Source organism: Trichosurus vulpecula, chromosome 6, assembly GCF_011100635.1.
Source record: "Trichosurus vulpecula isolate mTriVul1 chromosome 6, mTriVul1.pri, whole genome shotgun sequence".
NCBI classification, from domain to species: domain Eukaryota; kingdom Metazoa; phylum Chordata; class Mammalia; order Diprotodontia; family Phalangeridae; genus Trichosurus; species Trichosurus vulpecula.
In genome coordinates, this window is record NC_050578.1 from 202,592,251 (window position 1) to 202,608,235 (window position 15,985).

At 38.9% G+C, this 15,985-nt stretch overlaps 1 protein-coding gene across 1 annotated transcript in view; it reads right to left on the bottom strand.

The window, feature by feature from the left end:
* The window catches only part of C6H4orf50 (chromosome 6 C4orf50 homolog), a 132,441-nt gene that overhangs the window by 97,214 nt on the left and 19,242 nt on the right, over positions 1-15,985 (bottom strand). Inside the window, exons 5-7 of the mRNA XM_036765076.1 lie at positions 13,651-13,780; positions 11,340-11,464; positions 1,334-3,889 (exon numbers count right to left, since the gene is read on the bottom strand). Coding sequence (XP_036620971.1) covers positions 1,334-3,889; positions 11,340-11,464; positions 13,651-13,780 — 2,811 coding nt within the window. The remainder of the gene's footprint in view (positions 1-1,333; positions 3,890-11,339; positions 11,465-13,650; positions 13,781-15,985) is intronic.

A 15,985-nucleotide genomic window follows, 5' to 3' on the forward strand; every position in this document is an offset into this window, starting at 1 on the left:
GGGAAGAGTCCTGAGGCAAGGGCACTGATTAGAAGTGCGGGTGAAACTTGATGAAAGCTCATACCAGGCTGGTGGCTGTGTCAGTGGGAAGAAGGGGACACAGACAAGAGAGATGACAGTATTGTTAAGGCATTACTGAACATTACTGAATAGCATTACTGAACAAAGAGGATAAGTGAGAAGGAAGAGACACTTTAGTGGCTATATAATTTAAACAGCGTATCCAATTCTACGATATTCCAAGTCAGAAGGAAATTCTGTTCTGAAACTCAGCCTTAAAGGATGAGCATTTGCTGCCAATGATAAGATGAAGAGAAGGCAACATAAGCACTTTTAGGCTGTTTTTAGCAACGGTGGCTTTGCTGTATGGAGAAATCTGCAGGGTGCCAGACTGAAAATCTCCTGTAAAGTAGAAGCTGCCTGGCAAGAGATTTTTCATGCTTTTCTAAATTAAATCTTCCTGTAAATAAAAATACACAAGAATACTGGAGAAAGTTAATTTGAGATTAAAGTTCCCAGATCTTGTTCACATGAACTCTCGAGTATCTGCAGCCACCCAAGGCCATACATGTGAAGTTCATTTTTTACAGCAGAGCCAACATACAAGCCTCCGTTCTCTGACTCCAAACCCAGTGCTTTCCCCACTGTGTTATATTGTCTCTAGAACTAGAAAATGTCAGATACTAAAACAGGCTCTAGAGATCATTTAACCTTCATTTAATATACAAGGAAATAGAGGCCCGAAGAGGGGAATTACCCAAGGTCATACAGCTAGGAAATGGGAGAGATAGGGCACAAGCTCAAGGCTTTTGACTCCTGGCTCAGTTCTCTTTAAGGTAATAATTTGCAAGGATCTCATAACCCTTTGGAAACATTAAAGCATTATATAAATGCTAAGTTATGATTATGTTTTCAGAGGGAAGAACTAGGAACCATGTGTTCAGGTTTCATGGAGAGATTTTGGCCCAACATCAAAAAGTACTTCCTAGAAATAAAGGTTATCCAGCAATGAAATGGGTTACCTTGAAAATGAATGACTTCCCCATCTTTTGGGGCCTTCACGTGGTGGCTGCACTGGTACTCTTTTTTTGGGTGGGGGGCGGCAATTGGGGTTAAGTGACTTGCCCAGGGTCACACAGCTAGTAAGTGTCAGGGGTCACATTTGAACTCAGGTCCTCCTGACTCCAGGACAGGTGATTTATCCACTGTGCCACCTAGCTGCCCCATGGCTACCCTTTAAAGATGAGTTAGATTTGAAAGACCGTTGAGGTCACAAGTAGCTTTAAAGTTCTCTAATTTAGTGATACTGTGATATGCTTCAAAGTCCACTTACCTGAGAAGAACTGGCTAGTGATTCATGTCCTCGATTGTGGAATTCAGACAAACTCTTCCTTTTTTTCTTTTTTTCAAAATCTACCCTTTTCTTTTCCCACTCCTTAGATGGATCTTGAGTGACAGTGGAAACCTCAGGGTTCTCCTTCACTAAAAATGAATTCAGTCTTTTATAGTCCATGGGGAGCTGATACATTTCACCGCAAATGGGGTATCGCTTTTGTCCTTTAGCGAAAACAGACACTTCCTCCAAAGGCAATCCTTCGTCTGTTGTTGGCTGGCCTGAGGGGTCAGTTACCTGAATTCCTTGGTCTACCATCCTTGCTTTGTCCAACAGCTTCTGGATTTGTTCCCTTAGTTGCTCATTCTCTTTGGTTATTTGTTTGATACCATTTGTTTCCTGTGTGGCCTTCCCTTCCATAACATGTATCTTGTGGAGAAGTTGTTCATTTTCTTCCTTCAGGCTTTGCATCGTGTCTTGTATTCCCGGCACCAGATCTTTGATTAGATCTTTGTAACCAATGCCAAGGTCAGCTATCAAGGCCTTGAGCTCTCGGTTTTCTTGTGTAATCTGCTCAGTCACTTCCTGTGCTTCCCTAATGTTCTCTGCCATTGCTTTCTGCATATTGTCCACCTTCTTCTTCAGTGCCATATTTTCCTCCTGCAGGTCAGAAATTTTATCATAACTTTTCCCATTGCAGTCTTCAAGGTCTGAAATTACCTGCAAGTATTGTTCTAGTTCAGTTCTTAGCTGAGATAAGTTTTCTAGCAAATTGACCTTATCTTTTTCAAGCTCAGCTATCCTTTTCAGATTCCTCTCTTTTTCTTTTTCTAAAGCATATGTTTTATTATTACATATTTCATGATCTCTGTGTAATTTGGTTATTTCAAGGAAAACTTGATTTTGCTCTTTCTGTATATCAGAAATCAGGTGGAAAAACCTATTCATGCTTTCTCGTGCTTCAGTTTTTAGGGGAAAGCTGTTCAAAAAAATGGCCAATTGAGAATTTAGAATCATTTCATTCAAATCAGGCAATTTCTTAGAATGAGTTTCATTTTTCCTCTCTAGAGCAAATATTGTTCTAATTTCCCTGCCCCTTTTAAGTTTCATACTCTCAACAACTTCTCCCTTTGTCCTGTCTTCTAATATTTCTGAAGAATCAACATCTGTTCCACCATCTGCATCTGCTGAGGCTGTATGAGTATCAACATTCACCTCCACCTCTAAGGATTGCAACTGTTGGGAGTACCTCCAGTTTTCTTCTTCTAACTGTTTCATTTTCTGTCGATAACTCTCATTTTCTTCCTCCAAAGCAAAGATTTCCTGGAAATGCTTCTTTACCTCCTTCTCTAGTTCATTAATTTTAAGAAAATATCTGCTGTTCCCTATGTCTGTAGCCAATATTTCATTCTCACAAGATTCATCTGGCAATGATGATTTCCTACTGAATTGAGAACATCCCTGTTCCTCTGAGAAAAACTTGTCCTTTTCTTTTTCAAAAGCATTTCTTTTCTGGATACATTGGCCATAACTATCATTCCCTAGATCTGCTGTTTCTTGATGGGATATTCCTCTCTTCTTTTCCATTTCGAACAACTTATCTTTTTCTTCCCAGGCTTCAATATTTTGGAGCCCTATTTGTTTTTCTTCATTTGGCCTGGATTTTTCCCCAAGTCCTATTACTTTCTCTTCAAGTACATTGGCATTCTTTGGCAAATATTCTTGGTTCCTTCCAGCTACTACTGTGAGATTCCCACACTCCTCTGGAGAACTACCTTCTTGGCTCTTTTCCTGTGTTTGCTTTTGAAGAGCCCAAACATTTGCCTTTACTTTCATCTCTCCTTCCAAGAGATACAGTCCTTCCCCTTGAGTCTCTGCCTCATGCTGTGGCACTGAAATTTGAATTCTCTGTCTTTGCTCAGGGTAGCAGCTGGTTTTCTGGAACTGATTTTTTTCTTTCTCTTCTTCCACATGTTTGGAACATTTTGCACCATTAGCTAGAATGCTTCCATCACTGAAGTCCCACTCCAAGATTTCCTTTGTCTTTGTTCCATTTTGTGGAAATACATCCAGGCTTTTTAACCACTTTCCTTGCTTTTCTTCTAATTCAAGTTCTCTAGCTCCTACTCTTTGGTCAAGAGCCTCCTCAGCCATTCCTGTGCATTTTCTGGAAACACCATTTCTCAAAAGAGGTTGTGGATTATCAGCACTGTACTGGGTGTCATCAGGATTCCACCTTGTCTCCTGCAGGACTTGGGGGATATGCATGGATTGGAGACCATGAGTTACATGGCTCTGAGGAAGTTCTTCTTGGAAAGAATCTTTTAGAACTGTAAGACTTCCAGGAGCAGGAGGGACAACCATGGGCATTAACAAAGGAATCATGGATTTCTCCAAGAAAGGAAATGACTCTTTATTTTGTGGCTCTGGAGTTGCTATTGAAAAGCTGCGATGGTCAAAAGGGAACAGATGATCATCATTAAACTGGCCTGAGGAAGATCCACAAAAAAAGAAAAGGACCGTCTGTGGATCTGAGGTGGGCACACCCGAACAACCCTGTGAATAAAGACAACAAAAGAAAGCAATTCTTAAATTGCCATTGTCCCCTTGGCTGCATTTACTGAGGGCCTACTGGGTGCTCAGCATGGTGCTAGATACTCCCATATAAAGGAGAACACTGCCTACTCCTTATCTTCATATAACTTACAACGCCGAGGTCAGGGATTGTTGCACTTTTGTCTTTGCTGTTATTGTTGTTGGTAAATGCTGGCAGAGTGCTGACACATAGTAGGTGCTTAAAATGAGGTAGCTACATGTTATACTAGATAGAGTGCTGGACTTGGCATTGGGATGATCTCAGTTCAAACATCCTCTCAGATGCTTAATGTGTGACTGAGGCAAGGCACTCCTCTCTCAACCATAGCTTTCTTATCTATAAAATGAGGGCAATCATAGAATTTAATGACAGGCTTGTTATAAGGATCAAATGAGATCATACATATATATATGCATATGTGTATACATAAAATCATATACGTATATATGTATGTCTGTGTGTATGTGTGTGTGTGTGTAATTTGTTGCTTAATCATTTCAGCACTGTCCAACTCTTTGTACCCCATTTGGGGTTTTCTTGGCAAGGATACTGGAGTGGTTTGCCATTCTCTTCTCCAGCTCATTTTACAGATGAGGAACTGAAGCAAACAGGGCTAAGTTATTTGCCAAAGATCACACAGCTAGTAAGTGTTTGAGACCACATTTGAACTCAGAAAGAAAAGTCTTCCTGATTCCAAGCCTAGTGTTCTATCCATTGTGCCACCTAGCTACATGTGTACATATACATATACATATGCACATGCCCATCTATACATACATGTGTGAAAAATGCTTTGTTAACCTTGATGCATTATTTAAATCTTAGTTATCATTATTATTATTGATGGACGATTAGATTGATTATGATCTGGTTGGAGAGACAAAAATTCACTAGTAGGCTCCATACGATATACTGAAAATATGCTTCAGGATAAATATAATATAAGAAGGTTAATTCGGGCTTCTCTATCACCATTTAGAGTCAGTCACTGTCCTTGAGAACAATGAAGATGGCAGGCAGCAGGGGAGCTCTCCAACTGAAGAGAATTTAAGGAAGCTGGAGGGCAGTACCAGAGTCTCATCTGGCCAAATCACACCAACAGTGAGGGAGCCACCAGTAAAACGCTAACTTCAGAGTATATTTACACTTCTTCAGGGTCAGAGAGCATCACAATCATGTGACTCAAACTCACATGACTTAGGCTTTCTTGTGACCTAAGCAGGACATCAAAAGACTCTTGATTCAATCAAAAATTCTTAATTCAAACAAAGACAAGAGTCAATCAAAAGTATTTGATTGTCTTAGTGCTGAGAAGGACTCCGAGAGAAAAAAACAGCAAAAAGTCCCACTTTGTTTGCCATTAGAGTTTTCTATTTTGACATATATAATAGCAACAGCCCTGATTTCTAGGGGGCATTCTAGATTGTAGAGTACCTTTCTCACAATACCCTTGTGAGATTGGTTATATTATGATTATTGTTGGGATTGTTGTTGTTGTTCCCATTTCACAGATGAGGAAAGAAGCTCAGAACCCAAGGTCATACATTTAATTTGAGGCCAAGGTGGGCTTGAACTCAGGGTCTCTCTATCTAAGCCCAACTTTTTCCAATAAAAATTCACCTATCTGGAGGTCACTTACCTTGAAGACTCAAAGTATCCCTCCGCTGTCCAATCTATCTTCCACTGCACTGTCAGTTGCTGTACTGACATTCCTAAAGCACAAGTCTACCAATCCCCTTGCTCAAGGAGCCTCAACAGCTCCCTAGCTAAAACACAAACTCCTTTGTTTGGCATTTCAATCTCTTATCACCTGGGCTCCAAGGCTCCCTTTCCAAATATTTCACATTATTTCTTGCTTATGTACATTTTCTAGTCAAACTGACTTGTTCCCCCATCTAACATTTCATTTCGCATCTCCAGGACTTTATACAAGCTGTCCCTCATACTCAGAACACTCTCCCTCTTCATCTCTTCCACTCATAATTCCTTCAAGGTTCAGCTAAGGGCCCAGCTTTCTCACAAGGCCTTTTCTGATTCCTCCAATTATTGGTGTTCTCCATAACCCTGAAGTTTCTCTGTGTATATACTTTTACTTGGCCATACAGTTGTTGTAACCATACAGAAGAATGTAAGTTCCTTGAGGGAAAACAGTTTCGTATTTGTATCTTATGGGGTAGTATAGTCCTTTGCACATCATGGATGCTTAATAAGTGTTTCTTGAATTAAACAGAACTTCAGCTGCAAAACATAGATTGAACAAATGCCATGTAACTTATTAATGCGAGAGATCCTCTGATCTTCACCTTGAGCCAATGAATTTTTAAACACCAAACAAGTTTGATTTGATCAGACTTTAGTTTGATGGGGCTCAGTGTTCTCAAATATAAAAGAAAGGACTATGTGATCTCAAGGTCTTTTTTATCTCTAATATTTTATAATTCCATGTTGCTCAGTCAAAAAGGCTAGCATTTGACCTCATTGACTGGGAATGTGTTCTCATTAGATGAAAGGTGGCATTGCAGAGTGGGCAGAGAGCTGGTCTCCAAGCCTCTGACACAAAAAAGACATGCAAATCACTTCATGTTTTAGTGCTCTAGGCAACTCACTAAAACTAAAAATGGCAGAGATTAAAAGCATTAATTAGAATTGATTGAGAACTATTCCTCAGCTAGGAGCTTCCTAGAGCATGGAAATCACAGGTCCAGTCTCTATCATTAGATACAACATCCAAAATCTAATTTAAAAAAAATGTCATTCTCTTTGTGACTTTAAAGTCTCTTATTCCTGAAATCAACACTGACAATTTTTTTAGTATAGCACAGATTGTTTCAATAAAAAAACACACATTACAGAAACATACTATGCTATTTGAATCATAATTTCTTGTAGGAATATATTTCTGTATTGTGTGGGAAGCATTATCTAGTGATAATTTTCAAAAAATAAATTAAAGATATATATTCAATTTAATTAAGCAAATTTTTAGTAAGTACCTATTATATTCAATGTACTATTCTAGGTAACAGGAGATTCAAATTTTATATCAGCTAGGGTCCCTGACCTCATGGAGGTCACAGTTAGGCAGGGCTAATGGAAGACATAAGACAGCTAGAGTGTATGGGTAATACAGGACCAGCATCCTAGAGAAGCAAAACCTGAAATGCTTGGGAGGGCTTATTGAGACGTCCTTAACGGCTTGGAGAATCAGAAAAGACTTCCTAGAGGAGATATCTGAGGGGTAATAAAGGATGTGGTCAGAGAGCTAATGTTTGTCTGGATTGAGTTGCTGATATATCAGGAGGGTAATCTAGGATAGTGTAATAAGTATCCAATTAAGGAAAGTTAGGTTTTTAGGTGGAGCCATCAAGGGGATGTTGGACTTGGACTTGGGAAGACCTGATTTTGAAACCTGCCTAGGACAAGTACTGCCTGTATGACTGTGGGCAAGACATAATCCCTCTCTGCCTCATTTTCCTCATTTGTAAAATGGGATTATTAGTGTCCTATGCTTTCCAGTTGTGAGGTTCAAATGCATAATATACATAACATATTTTACAAACTTTGTAGAACTAGATAAAGCATGTTTTCAAGATTTTTCTCTCTAGATAGACTATAAACTCCTCAAGGATAGGGATCTTGCCAAATGCTTCTTAAAACCTCCACAGTGCCCCAAATTGTGCTTCATATGGAATAGATTCTGCCAAATAAGAGTATTTATTCATAACCTTCAATCTTTTGATCTTATGAAAACAGATTAAGCTGCTTTCTTCCTCTACCCGGATAGCCTCCCTCTCCCATTGGTAAGTTCTTCTCAGAACCTCCATTTTGAGGAAGGACCCAGATCAGTCAGCCTTCATTTTCCAGCTTTTGCCCTTGTCAGGTACCTCCTCCACTGCCTGCCCTTTCTTCAGCTTTCTTCAATGTGTCACCTTGCCCTATCAGAATTTGTGTTACTTGAGGGCAGGGAGTGCTTTTCTTTTGACTTGTATTTTTAGCCCCAGCATTTAGCACAGTGCCTGGCACATACTAAGTGAAGAATAAATATTTGGCTCTTTTTCTTTTATTCAAAATCAGTTTTACCATAACAACAAGCTATATCTTAGAGTCTACAATATACTTTTGCTTCACTTAAGTCATTTGAAACTCATCATTGCCCTGCGAATTACAAAAATTGTAGAATTTTAGAACTGGAAATGACATGAGAGGTCAGCCATTTAGTCTAAATCATACCTGACCAAGAATCACCACTACACCATGGTTGACAGATGGTCATCGAGTCTCTACCTACTTCTCATGAAAAAGAAACCACTACCAAAAAGTCAAGGAACAAAAGAAGTAAACAGAACTGTTTGGAGTTGAGGAGCAAGGAAAAACAAAGGGTATAATTAGTTCTAATTTGTAACTGGATTTTTACTTAGGGATTACATTCTGTCTTTCTGATTATGTAAGGGAATGGTAGAAATATTCTAGATGCCAACTAAAAGCCACTAATCAGATATGGCTAGAACAAGCAAAATGAGACTCCCTCCACGCAGTGAATAAGAATGGCAAAGACAATTTTTATCAGTGCTTAGACATAAGACTTACCCCAGAGGGTTGGTGAATGGAGTTCAAAATTTGAAGTCAGGAAAATTTATATTCAAAGACTGCATTTGACACAATAGCTATGTGTTCATGAGTAAGCCACTGAACCTCTCTCATCCCCAGTTTCCTTAGTTCTAAAATGTAGTTAATGATACCAATGCTAACTACCTAATGAATTTTTTGTGAAATTTAAGTGAAATAACAACTTTGAAGCACTTTTGAAACTTTAAAGTACTATGTAAAGGTAAGTTGTAGTTGTAATTACAAAAAAACTCCAAAGGACTGATGATCTGGCTTCCCCAAAGCATGAAGAATAAGAAGTAAATTATACAGATTGTATTAAATTTGCATTTCTGCCAATAATACTTTGTGTAATCTCTGTATGCACAAAATGGCAGTTGATCTCTAGCTCCAGTTTATCGCTGAGATTCAAGTGTTGCCTGGAAGAATAGAACGAGTACTTTTAGAAAGAAATGCAAGGGGGAAAAGTATGTGAGGTGATACAGGGGAATCCTAACCCATATGAAGAGATACCAGTGGAAGAGTGTGACATAGAAGGAGGGAAGGCCATGAAACAATGGGATCTAAGTAATAGGTAAAGAATTTTTTTTCACAGAAGAGAATGTGGCCCGTCTCAGGAGATAGTTAAAAGCTTCATGTGTGCCAAGGAAAAATAATATAAAATATGAGTCAAAAAGTCCTGTGACTTTCATAAAATTACTTTTTATTGCTTTATAAATATTACATATTTATTATATATTATTATATTACATTTATTATATATTTACATATACAATATAAACATATATTATATATTTACTTATCTTCATTCAAGTAGCATTCATTAAGGGCCTAATATGTGCTAGGCAAAATTCTTAGGTTGCAAAGACAAAAACAAAACATTTCCTGTACTTAAGGAGATTGGATTTTGCTGTGTGAAAACTGCAGGGGCAATGAAACACCAAAAAATCAATACAATGTGTATGTGTTTATAGAAGATATAATTTCTGAGAGAGGGTGACACAAAATTGGTCAGAGGGGATCAGGAAGGGCTTATTATAGAACATAGCAGCTGAAGTGAATATGAGCTTTGAAGGAAGCTAGGAATTCCACAAGGTAGAGATAAAGAAAAGGTACACTCAAGATCTGGGGAACAGCCAATGCAAAGTCATGGAGGTGGGAAGTGGAATGTTGTTCATGAGGAGCAATGAGGTCTTTGGTTTGGCTAGACTACACAGAGATAGTATAGGGGTGTGCTTTGTATTATTTGGAAAGGTTAGGCTGGAGATAAATCATGAATGGCTTTAAAGCCAAATTAAGGAATTTGCAGCTTATCCTACAGTCAAAGAGAGCCACTGAAGTTCTTAAGCAGGGTAGTGACCTTGTCAGATCAGACAAGAACATCAGAAATAGAAATCTGACAACTATGCAGAGACTGGATTGGAGAGGGGAGAGACTGGAGTCAGTGTGACTAATTAAGAGATTATTCTAATAGTCTAGGCAAAAGGTCTCAAGAGCCTAAACTATGGTAGTAGCTGGAGGAAAGGAGGGAGAGAGAAAGATATATGTTATAAATGCCTAGCAGAATGTAAGCTCCTTGAGTTGAAGGAATATTTCATTTTTGTCTTTTTATTCTCAGCACTTACATTGCAGTGCCTTGCAAACAGCAAGTCCTTAATAAATGCTTATGAAACAAAAGCATGTAGATCCACTTGCCCCATCTGATGGACGTTCATAGATCCCAAGTTAGCACGGATCCCAAAAGATATATAGTCAAACTCCTCATCTTACAGATAAGGAAAATGAAGTTCAGGGAGGGTAAGTGGCTTTAATTGCCCAAACTCAAGGTAGGAAGCATCAAAGGTATGGGATCTGAACTTGGATCCTCTGATTCTAAAGTTAGTGTTCTTTTCACTGTGTCACATGACCTGCTTAATACAGTCATAGTTCATGGAAGAAGAGAGGGGTAGTGGGTTTTTGTGAGTCCCTACAGAGAGGCACAGAGGTAACTGTCTGCTTGCCTGACATAAACAACAGGAAGCTCTTCTGCCTTCTCAGAGCATGTGGCTGAAAAGTGACGGAGAGCCTTGAGGAGTTCATCCAACCTGAGGACCATGGCCAACCCCTGGTGATGCCTTTGAGCCCAAATGGCCTTTCCAGAAGCAACTAACGGTTATGTACTCATAGTCCAAACAATCTTAGGAACACACATAGAATGTTTATCACTGCCCCCAACAGTGAAAGTAGAGATTTTCAAAGAAAAGGAGGGTTTGGAGAAAGTGAAAAGGTGACTGAGAAGATGGAGAATGTAAGTTAGCATTTTAAAACATAGGAATTCTTGTCTGGGGATGAAGTAAACCTAGCAAGTTCAGCGCAACTATCTATTTCTCTATTCTAATACTATTTAGTTGAGGGCATAAAAATGAAAAGGGATGAGGGAGCAGAAAACTGTGTTCTGTAGAGAAAGTCAGACAAACAAGAATGGAAGCCTTTTAATAATGAAAATCTTAAAACTCAAAGAAAAATTGCTTAGAGGGGGAAAGGTGTCAAATATTTCTTACAGGTACCATTGTGGCTGCACAAGAAACTCTAACCAATGCAAGTTGTAAAAACACAGAGGGCTAACAAGAAATAGAAATGGATACCTCTGAAGGTATAGGTTCTCCCTCACTGGATCTCTTGACCTAAAGGCAGCATGGTTATTTGCTGAGGATTTGCAAAAGGCATTCTGGACCACATCTAAGTTGGACCAGATGTCCTCAGAAACTTTTCCATCAATTAGTCTCTGACTGGGCAGTTATGCTAGATGGAGAAATTTGGTCTCACCTGTTCACTGTCAGATATCTTGATTTCTTCAAGTTCATCCAAGTTATCCAAGGTGGGCAGCAAGGCTGGCGATCCTTTCATGCCTCCAAATGAGCCCCAATCACAGTCTTGCTCAGCTGGAAGACCTATAAAGATATGGTTTTGCAATAAATAGAGATAAACTAAAACGCATAATGACTAATGTTGCAGGCATCATGAACAATTAGAATTTCCCAATGTATACCCATTGTGTGTGGTGTCATGTTAGAAAAATGGTGTTTTTTCCCCTCTGTTTAATAATTGTTACCCATTTCCTATACTGGCTATAAAGGTTCTCTGGCATCTTGATCTTCCAGGCACTGTATGAAGAGGGAATAAAGGAAAAGGTCTCCTTATTTCAATGGTAGAATTAAGAATTTTTTGGATCCAAGGAAGGGTAGTAGAGTGGAATTCAGTGACTCAGGGTTTTAATTCAGCTCTTCCAATACTCTCCATCCCCAACAACTACCATATTGCTTCTACTATTAAACAGATGTATGCCCTCAGCTCAGTTGTTTAGCTGCCCTGAGTTTCGGCTTTTTCATCTGTAAAATGGAAATAATAGCACTTGACCTACCTGTCCCACAGAATTATTATGAGGCCAGAATGAGAAAAATAGATGTAACAGTATAAAGGATAAAGTGGTCTAGAGTCATAATGCAGTGAACAAACATAAACCTAGAAGGCAAGAGACCCGAACCCTAGTTCAAGTGCTGCAACAAATAAGCTGTCTGTTCTGGAGAATTTGTCTCTCCGGGCTATGCTTTCCTCATCTTCAAAATGAAGGGTTTGGACTAAATGGTCCTTTCCAGTTCTATAATTGTAAATTCTGAGATCCCTTCCACCTCTAGCATTCTATTTTTATGTTCAAGGATTACCTATAACTCTTATATTTTACGTCCTCACACTCTTTCTGTTCTAATATTCTTTATGGAAAGGCTCTTCTGGGTCTGATATCAAATCTTCCATTTTAAAAGATCTAGTTTAATGTAATGGATAGAACATTGTTCTTGGAGTCAGGAAGATCTGAGTTCAGATCTGTCTCAGATGCTTGATTACTTGTTGTATAGCGCTGGACAAAGCAATAAGCTCTTTTGAACCTCAGTTTTCTTATCTGAAAAATGGGGGTAATAGCACCCATTTCACATAGATGCTGTGGGGATCAAATGAGATAATTAAAATGAAATACTTTTAAAACAAAATACCATACAAATGTTAGTTTTTATCATCATTTTTGTTGCTGTTGCTATGACTATTATTCTTGCTGACTTACAATATTCTATGTTCTAGGGTCCCTTCCAACTCTGATATTATTTTTTTATGGAAAAAGACTAAATGGGAGTAAGGATGGAAGTGATTAATAGCCAACTAGGGTCCAATAATACTTAATACTTAGTAGTATCTAAATAAAACATTGCTAACTTTAGGTTAATGTTCAGGCATTATTGTTTTCAAAAATATTTTATATCAATGTACATTGGAAAAGACAAATCAGCATCTTCAAATGATAGCTCAGTAAATTATAATGAAAACTAATAGGATCCACCAGGAAGCCATGAGAATGGCAAAGTAGCAAAGAACGGTTTGAGATAACCAGAGGATGAACCAAGTCACCAGTATTCAAGCACCTCAGACCATGGAGACCTGGACCATGGAGAGCTCCCTCCCCCTGAAGTTTGAATTGAGCATGTGTAGAACCTGGCTAATGTATATCATTGTCAGTTTGAGAGTAAACAACCTAAGCTGGGTCAGATGCTTGAATGACATTTGGGGAAGGAGGCAAGAAGAACATCATGGAGATGTATCTTACTAAGCCTGAGGTCCTGAATTCAATGAACAAAATTTTTAAAAATCCAAGTGTCTACACCTACTCAATGAGCTCACATGCCCACAGAAAGTTGCGATTTAAAGTATGTAGTGCAGCAAGCTGTTTTACCTGCTAGCTGGGGCTACTGGGCTCACTTAGATAATTTTGTTATAACACTTCTGACTCTAGAAAAGGTCAAGAAGCAAGATAAAGCTCCTTTCAGCTTTCCATTTCAGGTCATAGTGTTGATAAATTCTGGACACAAAAATAATTAATGCAAGCAGAGATGGCTAGGTACATGGGGATTTAATATTCCCCCAAAGTAATTATCATTGACTTCAATTGACTTCAGTCCCCTAACAATTCCCTCATGTAAATCAATCGGTAGGATGGCCATAAGCTACTTATCACCTCCTTCGTAATCTATGCCATGTACTTGAGTCTTGAACATTAGTCATATGGAAAGAGGACATGAAACATCCATACCTGCAACAGCACAAGATCCCTTGGCATTTTCAATGACAAATGGTGTCTGACAGGCTTTGTTTCTACTGGGATCAAGAGCCGCCTCCCATTTGAGGGGTAGCAATTCGTCCTGAAAAAATGAGGGCTTGCTCTTAAGGAAGAAAACAGGAGACAGGAGAGAAAATAATAATCATTGTTGTGTTGGAGTTTTAGTTGTATTTATTACAAATTCTTCTTGCATATAATTATAATCCTCTTATGTCATATTTCTAAAGCACTTTACAGCTTGCAGATCAAACCCCATTACAACCATGTAAAGCACAGAGTACAAATATTACTATCTTAATTTTTGCAGTTGATAAAACAGGCTCAGAAAGGTTAAGAGACTTGTCCAAGGTCATGTGGGTAGAGTTTAGTCTTGTATGCAGGGCTTGGTTTTTTTCTGAAACTCTCCCTCAGTGACCATCTTCATGCTCTTCATGTCTTCACCTCTACAATCTCCTCTGATTGGTGAGTTCATCCCTGAACTTCCATTTGAGAAGAGGCTATGTCACTTAAGCTTAGTCTAAACCTGGTTCAGCCCACAACTTCCTGTTTCCTTCTGGACCCTGCCCATGCAGGTACCTCCTGCACCACTACCACCATCCCTTTCAATCTCCTTTTATGTGTTGTCTTCCTTCACTAGAATGTAAGATCCTTTAGGGAAGTGACTGTCTTGTTTTTTGCCTGTTTGTATTCCCAGCACTAAGCATAGCACCTGGGACATAATAATAAATAAAGTTCTTAATAAATGCTCTGTTTGTCTGTCTGTCTGTCTGTCTATCTTTTGGCTCCTAGTCTAGTGTTTTTTCTCTTATACCATGTTCTCAAATAAAAAGTACATAATAATGCGCTATTTATTGACAATGGCTTTCTTTTCCAAACCTGATTTTAACATCCTCCTCATTTTGACTACAATTCCCTGATCAGTGGGGCTGGTCTACTTGCTCTTCAATGTAATATATGTGTTTTATGGTTTGGAGAAGTGCGGCCTCTTTCTATTGTGGGGGAAAGAAAATCAACCTGGGAGCCAGGAAGATGTGGGTTTAAATCCCACCAATGATACATACTTGCTGGGTGACTTTCATTCAGTGACCTAGGTAATTTTCAAAGTCTGTAAGTTGGAGAGAATGTGCAAATCTGTACCAGTAAGCCAATGAAATCATAGGTCCAAATCCACATGCTTATTCTTATTTATGGCTTCAATATTTTACTCATTATTTATTTAATCAGAAAAGTTCTCTTTATGTTGCCAATCCTAACCATCTTCATCCCTTAAACCCCAAATCAAGTACCAGACCTTCCAACAAATCTTCTAGAACATACTGTCCTCACACTCTTCTACAATCCTACTTCTCTTAGAATCACTGAATCACAGAATCTCAGAGTTGGAAGGAACCTCAAAGATGATTTAATATAACCTTTCACCTAACACAGGCACCCTCTTTACAACTTTTGTAACACTCTATCTACTCCAGGGTTATGAAACTAACTATTTTATGAGAAAGCTCATGCTACTTTTGTACAGTACCCACTGTTTGGACCACATTCTTCATGTGGAATCCATGTCTGCTTCCCTGAAATTTTAACCCATTGTTCTGAAGCCTGTTCCCTGGATCCTCCCATTCTGTATGTATTGTCTTGATTTGTTCTTTATTCTTTTGTATGTTTTCCATTAATTTATTCATTCAATGAATATTTATTAAACCCACATCTGTGCAGAATAGTATGCTTATGCTGAACACACATTTAATCAACTCCAGTGGCACCCTATTGCCGCTAGGATCAAATGTAATAGAAATACTACTGCTACTACTACTACTACTACTGCTGCTGCTGCTGCTGCTGCTGTTGCTGCTGCTGCTGCTGCTACTGTTTATGTAGCATTTATTATGTGCCATGCATTATAATAAATACTTTATAATTATTATCTCACTTGATCCTCACAACAATCCAGGGAGGTAGGCATTATTACCACCCTCATTTTACAGTTGAGGAAACTGAGGTGAACAGAGTTAAGTACCTTGCCTAGGGTTACACAGCTAGTGCCTGAGGCCAGATTTGAATTCAGGTCTTCTTGACTCCGAGCCCGGCACTCTATCCACCGTGCCACCTAGCTGCCAACGTTTGCTTTTTGAAGCCCTTGATAATCTGGTCCCCCTACCTTTTCAGTCTTTTTACACTTCACATCCCCCACAAGTATTGTGTGATCAAGTGATGATGGCCTCTTTGCTGTTCCTCCATTAAAATATTCCATCTCCTGACTGGGCATTTTCACTTGCTGTCTACCATGCCTGGAACTCTTTCTCCTTCATCT